General features: G+C 49.1%; 1 protein-coding gene across 1 annotated transcript; it reads left to right on the forward strand.

Annotated features, from left to right (window-relative positions):
• Positions 1 to 1,108: 1,108 nt before the first annotated feature.
• PtA15_4A198 (uncharacterized protein) lies at positions 1,109 to 1,632 on the forward strand (the record flags this gene model as incomplete). The annotated part of the gene is made up of 4 exons (XM_053168057.1): positions 1,109 to 1,117; positions 1,199 to 1,283; positions 1,365 to 1,482; positions 1,602 to 1,632. The coding sequence occupies 4 exons, from the start codon at positions 1,109 to 1,111 to the stop codon at positions 1,630 to 1,632; spliced, it is 243 nt and encodes an 80-aa protein (XP_053019305.1).
• Positions 1,633 to 7,374: the final 5,742 nt, after the last annotated feature.

Here is a 7,374-nt window from a genome sequence, read left to right on the forward strand (position 1 = left end):
AACTTCGGGTTGTTTCATCGCGACTACAGCAGATGTCACTAGCAGCAACACCCCTAGGACGCAAGCCACAGACTACAGAAGCCGCAACAGCAAGGCGAGCACGGTTCCAAGACCTTCGGAATCGTGAGTACTTAAGCAGCAGACTAAGACGGGCAGAAGCACTAGACTAACAGCTCCATCGCCCGCACAGCTCTCTATTCCACAGAATAACCAATCACCCAGCCAGCCTCAACTCTCGCATCAGTCCGCTGACCGACGAGTGAGTGCAGACTTCATTCATAGCTAGACCGTCACATGATTGAGACTAACCAGGACGGTCTCTTAGCCACAGCCTTAACCGGAACGACTCGTCGCGATCATAGACCGTCACTACGAGCGTGCACGTTACAAGAGGTAGAACATCTCTCCTCCATTGATAGATCATGCAATTAGCATTGAGCGAGTTAGCTGACTCGTAGCGTTAACATCGCAGACATCAGACTGCACTCTTGTCCAAAGCCGATCCCTTCCTACTTCAACCTCTCTCAAGACTTCGTGTCCTTTCAGTTTCCTTTTTCTCTCTTCTACTCAGAAGCACGGCAAACCGGCCTGCTCTTAGGTGATTAGCTATTTCACCTCATCTTCTCATTACATTTAGATAGCGGCAATATGCCATTGTATATAGTTTTGATCTAGGCTATTCTAACATGAAATCGTATCTTAGTTGTCAGAATTCTTACACCATTTAGGCAAGATAAAACAAAGCTACTACAATAGCCGTGCTTCATCTTGATTCTGACATTATCAATCCAAACCCTAGACCAACATCTTTAGTCTCACTCTATCCCTCTTCTCTCTAAAACAACTTAGGCAGATCTCTGTCTGCTTTCAGGTATTGCGAGCTCACTTAATTAGAATGTTTTGTTGATTACAAATCATGTATTTAGCGCATCTGACAAGGAATTATATCTTTCAGTTGCCCCTATCTTTTTACTCACTAACCCGTTGTGTATAGGAATTTTTTTGGCAATCAGTCTTCCCTCTGGGCGTTGGGCAAGGATATCGGTCTTTTGCCGATCCAGAAGCCAGTTCACCGCGCCGCGGAACCCAATGGATCACGCCCAAGCAGATGCCGAAAGTGAGCTCAGATTGCCGGGCGTGACCAGGATCTTGCGGATCCCCTGCTGCTAGACTACTGGTGGAACTTTTGGCTGCCCAGGACGTATACGCTGATGAAGGACCGGCTAGCATGGTCATCCTCGCAGGGAGCCTCTTAGGCGCGGCTGAAAAGCTTTTGGCCACAGGTATATTGATCTCTAGACTCTCCTTTCCTAACATCATCACTCTAGAATGTGTTCACTTACCTCTTTGGTTTTTCTTCTAAGATTCCATCCAACCATCATTGCTGAGAGCTTTTCGCGCGCAGCAATCAAAAGCGTGGGATTTCTCGTCACAATTCTTACCCTGGTTGATCTTAATGATTGTGACTTGTCACTTCGCACTGTAAGCACTTCCTTGAACTCCAAGATCGTCTTGCATAATTATTTTAACCTGGCCCCAATGGCAGCGATTAGCTCCGGCCACAGAAAGTTGACTAACTTCGCCCTTGCCGCTGGCCGCAGAGACAATCAGCTGGGACGCTCACCAGATTGACTGGGTCATTGCGGGATCCATGGCCATCATGGCCATCCTTGTAAGCTCGCCCTCTCTTTCTCCGCGTGCTCAAATCACTTGCTTACACAGACTATCATTGTCTCCGCCTAATCCGTCCTCAACACGCCCGGCACTACCTTTGCCTCGCCAAAGAGTGCCAGATCATCGTGTGCACATGTCCAAAATGTCCTCCAATCAATTCTTCTGTTGTTCCGTGTGCGCATCTGTTGTCAAATGCTTACAGAATCAAATCATTCCCGGATGCACAAAGCTCATCTGAATCAAGACGCTAGCTAATCCACCCTTGCAGCTGATCAAAATGGCTCGCGTCTAGGTCTCCAGCGGGTGAACAGTGTAAAAAATATATGTAACAACTGGATTTCTTGTAAGCCACTCCCGGGTCTCCTAGGCAATCCTAACAACATTGGATTGCAAAGAGAAACTCACAGCGGCTGAATATCGCGAAAGATATTCAGCCCAACCCTAAGCGGAACGGTAGCATAGGGATTGGATGTGCGCTTACCAGGAGCGCAGCGGGAGGTGGGCCGAGTCCAAGGGACAGCGGTAGTGGAGCCACCGCGAGGCATGGGCGCAGGGGGCACCCGCAGCACGCAGCTAGAGCGCGCCCGGCTGAGGACAAACCTAGTTCAGCACGGAGCAACCGGTACCGGCTAGGCACTAGCATCCCGAAACCGGCAACAGAACACAGTTCACCGAGCACAACAGCGGCCGAAACATTTCGATAAATTTTTGCCCCCACCCACCCACCCAGTTGGGGATCCCACCCGCCCGTCGGGCTCAGACCCCCACAGCTTAGTGCTCACACGGGAGGAGAGGCCACACTCCATAGGAGCAGTGACCACTCCCCCAGCTCGTCTCTCCGCCGCGCCTATTAGACGGTTTTTCCATATGCATATTCTAGTTGTAGTTCATCTTGCATATTCTGTGATAGTCGCACTTTGTTCCGCTTTCCGTTTGAGTTGTAAACCTAGTTGATTAGTTTTTATACCGCTATCTCGTTCTTTGTAACGGTTCTCTAACCAAATCAACATTGCTCAACTCTCACTTTGCTAAAGCTGATCACGTTCAACTACCGTCTAGGTCTGTTTCCGTTTCCATCTTTTCTCTCCATTGTTTCTTTAGTCTCATCTTTACTGCTCACTCTCTAGGTTTGTCTTGTGCCGTTGTCCACCGCTGTCCGCTTGTCCGCTTGTGTCTAACAGCACCCTCAAACTCTATCAAAGGTGTGCTAGCAATTCCAACCAAATCAACATTGCTCAACTCTCACTTCGCTAAAGCTGATCACGTTCGACTACCGTCTAGGTTTGTCTTGTGCCGTTGTCCACCGCTGTCCGCTTGTCCGCTTGTGTCTAACAGCACCCTCAAACTCTATCAAAGGTTTGTCTTGTGCCGTTGTCCACCGCTGTCCGCTTGTCCGCTTGTGTCTAACAGCACCCTCAAACTCTATCAAAGACTTTTCGTCTCATAGGTTATGAGCCCAGGTAGCGCTTAAGCTCCGGGAAAAAATTATACACAAAGGACCAATTGTATCCGATTCTGTCATCATGTCAACCTCCAAAATCACCTCCGATCTTCCCATTCTTTCCGATACCAACTTCAAAGATTGGAAAGCTCTCGTCAAATCGTACTGCGCCCAAAAAGCTTGCTCTGGTTATCTTGACACCGACAAGGCAGCAACGGCGACTCCTGAACAGCTGGAGTCGTGGACGGAGAAAAAGAAGATGGCTGCTGGAGTCTTAGTTAGATACATGGAGTCGGATAATCGAGCAAGGTTCGTCACAGACGAAAACGAAGAGCAGGCACATACTCTCTGGAAGCTGCTCTGCGATTTCTATCAAGCCAAGACAGCCCAAAATCAAGCCAAAGTTTATCAAAACTTCCTGAAAATCCCCTTTGGTAACAGCTTGGATCAATATTTGGTGGCAGTCGACGACGGCATCGCCAACATGCGTGCAGTTGGAATGACCATTCGAGTTCCTCTTCCCACTGAACCCACTGTCAACAAGAATCACCTCGCTGAAATCATCATGAGTAAAATTCCTACTACGTTCGCAACCACTAAAGATATTATCTTCACCAAGCGACCTCTCACTCTTGAGATTGTCAAAACTCAACTTGAATCCAAAATGCTCGACGCGGATCCTGAAGTTCAAACCACCTCTCAACCCACCATCAAGACCGAAACGGCTTTAAAGGTCAACACCGTCTTCTGCAAAGACGGTAAACACAACTCTAAAACTCGACACACCGAGGATCAGTGCTATCAATTGCACGGGTATCCAAAGAACAAACCAAAAAAGAAAGCCAATCTCGCAACAACGTCAGAGACGGAAGAACCAAAAGCCTATCACTGCTTTTTGATGCACTTGGCTTTCGCATCCACTCAAACCGGTCGTTCCATCTTCTTAGACAGCGGTTGCTCGGATCATCTTTTTCCAAACAAGGACAGCTTCTTCAACTACAAACCCTACAAGTCATCGGTCTCCATTGCCGACGGGAAAACTCTTCCTATAGTTGGCTCCGGTCTTGTCAAACTCCGGAACGCCAATGGGGAAGTGAGCCACTTCAACGCTCTACACGTGCCAGGGCTCTCTCATGCCCTAGTCAGTTTTGGTCGACTTTTTCTCGCTGAATGTGACTTGATCAGGAAGGGTGAAGGTTCTTTCTCGGTCGTCGATCAATCAAACGGCACGAAACTCTTCGACGGCGCCATTGAAAGTCAGATCTTCTCTATCAAGGCCGATATCATTCCTCACCAAGGTCAGTCGTCCAGGTTCACATCATTGCAAGTTTCGACCACTGACGCTGAACTCGTTCACAGGCGAGCCGGTCACCCTAGTCGAGAAGCCTTGAGAGTTATGTTTGGGGTCTCCTTCTCCACTCTCTCATGTGAATCTTGTCGTTTGTCGAAATCACAACGACTTCCCTTCTCTGGCACATTGCCCAAGCCTGCTGGCATTCTAGACTACATCTATATGGATCTTAGCGGAAAAATCTCTCCTCCAACCATAGGAGGAGGTCTTTATTATTTTAAAATTACCGATGCTTTCTCGTCTTATAAGCATGTTTTCATTTTGTCAAACAAATCACAAGCCTTTGAAAAATTCCAACATTATGTTAATGAAGTGTCAAATTTTCACCGCAAAAACATTATCAACATCGTCACTGATGGCGGCGGCGAATTCTGCTCCAACAAGTTCAAAGCTTACTTCAAGGACAAAGGCATAATCCATCATGTCACTGCCCCATACACTCCTCAACAAAATTCCATTGCCGAACGAGGCAACCGGACTACCAGTGAGAAAGCCCGGTCAATGCTCAAGCACGCCAATCTTCCATCTTCATTGTGGGGAGAGGCGGTCACTACAGCAGTCCTGTATGAAAACATCACGCCGATGCGTCGCCTCAAATGGTCTACTCCTCACGATTTATGGTTTGGGAGCCCATTCAATCTTTCTAGGCTCCGGGCGTTTGGCTGTAGGGCTTACGTCAATATCCCGAAGGAGCGACGTTCTGGTAAATTCGGCGATACGTCTAAAAAAGGGATTCTGGTGGGGTATTGGCAGGGTATCCCTAACTGGAGGATACTCACTGCGGGGAATAGGGTTGAGTTTAGTCACGACGTCGTTTTCGACGAGACTATCTACCCAGGAATCTCCCCCAATTCCCTTGTTGATACCTTTCCATCATCATTCGACGAAGAAGAGGAAGTAAATCATGAGGATCGTGTCGAGGGCGCACAATCCGATCATTCGAGCGAGGAGGATATATTCTTTGATCCGCCGGAGTCGTCGGATCAACTTCAATTGGATCAAACAGAGGCATCGGAGCTTTCGGATACTCCCGGGCCTGCCGCAGTCTCATCATCCTCCTCTTCCCCCGCAGCACAGCCTGCCCCGACCGGATGTCCGAAGCCGGGCTTTGAGTATATCCCAGCTGATATCCCCGCCCCCAAAGCCATATCATCCACCATCGACCCATCCAACATTCTCACCACCAAGCGCCGCGCTCACGTAGCTCACTCAACGCTCTCGTCTGTTCCATTCCACAATTCCATATTCGCCATGTCTACCACTCAATCTTCCCCACTCGCCTCTGTTCCTCGCACATATCGAGAGGCCATGCAATCCTCCGAAGCGGAAGAGTGGCAACGAGCAGTCGATGTCGAGCTCAAAGCCATGTCCCGCCTCAATGTCTGGGAAGTTGTTCCGACTCCTGAAGATCGATCTCTCTTGGGTACCGTGTGGATATTCAAGAAGAAGTATAACGCGGACGGTAATGTGGTCAAGTACAAGGCTTGACTTTGTGCTCAGGGAAGTGCGCAACAAGCCGGCGTGGATTTCCATGAAACCTACGCTCCCACCGGTCGCCCCTCTGCTCTCCGCGTCTCCCTTACAATCGGCGTAAACGAGGGCATGGACATTCACCAGATGGATGTTTGCAATGCCTTTCTGAACGGCACCCTGGATGAGGTAATTCACCTTCGTTGTCCTGCGGGCATGTCTATTCCTCTGGGTCATTGTCTTCGACTGAAGAAATCTATCTATGGACTCAAACAGGCCCCCCGTGTATGGTACACGGAACTCAGTCAATTTTTCTCGACCATCAACTTCTCTCCATCAGTCGCGGATCCATGTCTTTTCGTCTCTCAAGACCCAGCCTGGAAATGTCTCGTCCATGTTTACGTGGATGACATGGTCATCATCAGTCACAACGTTGCTCGGTTCAAGAAACTCGTCAAGGAGCGCTTTCTCATGGACGACCTCGGCCCCGCCAGCTCCCTGCTGGGCATGAAGATCACTCGACACTCCGAACATCTCATTCTCTCACAGGAGCGTCACATCGAAGAACTTCTCAGTGAATATCAGTTTTCGAGCGCTTGGTCTGCCGCCACTCCGATGGTCCCCAACACTCGACTTGTTGTTGCTACCGGCTCCAAGCACGAGGAATTTCTTGCCCTGGGATTCAATTACAGGCGTGCGATTGGTTCAGCAAACTACATCGCTTGTGCAACTCGCCCAGACATTGCATTTGCGGTGTCTCAACTGTCTCAACACCTAGAACGTCCTGGAATAAAACACTGGCGTGCCTTTCTTCACCTTCTTCGATATCTATCATCCACGAAATCTTTCGGGATCAAGCTAGGCGGTGGCGACAAGAAGATTCACATCTACACCGACGCTGACTGGGCAAATTGTGTCAACACTCGGTGCTCATACTTCGGTTACCTTGTCATGTGGGGTGACTCGGTCATCTCTTGGAAGTCCAAGAAACAGTCATCAGTTGCATCCTCCACCACGGAGGCTGAGTACGTTGCGCTCTACTCCGGCGTGCAAGAAGCCATCTGGCTGCAATCTCTTCTTCACTCAATTGACAACTCATCTTCATATCCAATTCCGGTCTTCTGCGACAATCAAGCAACCATCGCTCTCTCCAACAATCCGCTTGCACATCAAAGAAGCAAGCACATTGACGTGAAATACCACTTCACTCGCGAGGCTGTCGCGAAGGGATGGGTGGTTCTGTCATACATCTCCACCGCCGAGATGCCGGCCGACGGTCTCACCAAGTCCCTCAGCAAGGTCAAACATCTCAACATGATCAACACCCTCAAGCTGAAGTTCATCGACACTCAAAGCTAGAAAAGGTGGGGGGGTATTAGACGGTGTAAGACTCAAAAGTGGTTGTGAAACCCTTTTGCTGAATGGAGAAGGGGATGAT

Source organism: Puccinia triticina, chromosome 4A, assembly GCF_026914185.1.
Source record: "Puccinia triticina chromosome 4A, complete sequence".
Classification (NCBI taxonomy): domain Eukaryota; kingdom Fungi; phylum Basidiomycota; class Pucciniomycetes; order Pucciniales; family Pucciniaceae; genus Puccinia; species Puccinia triticina.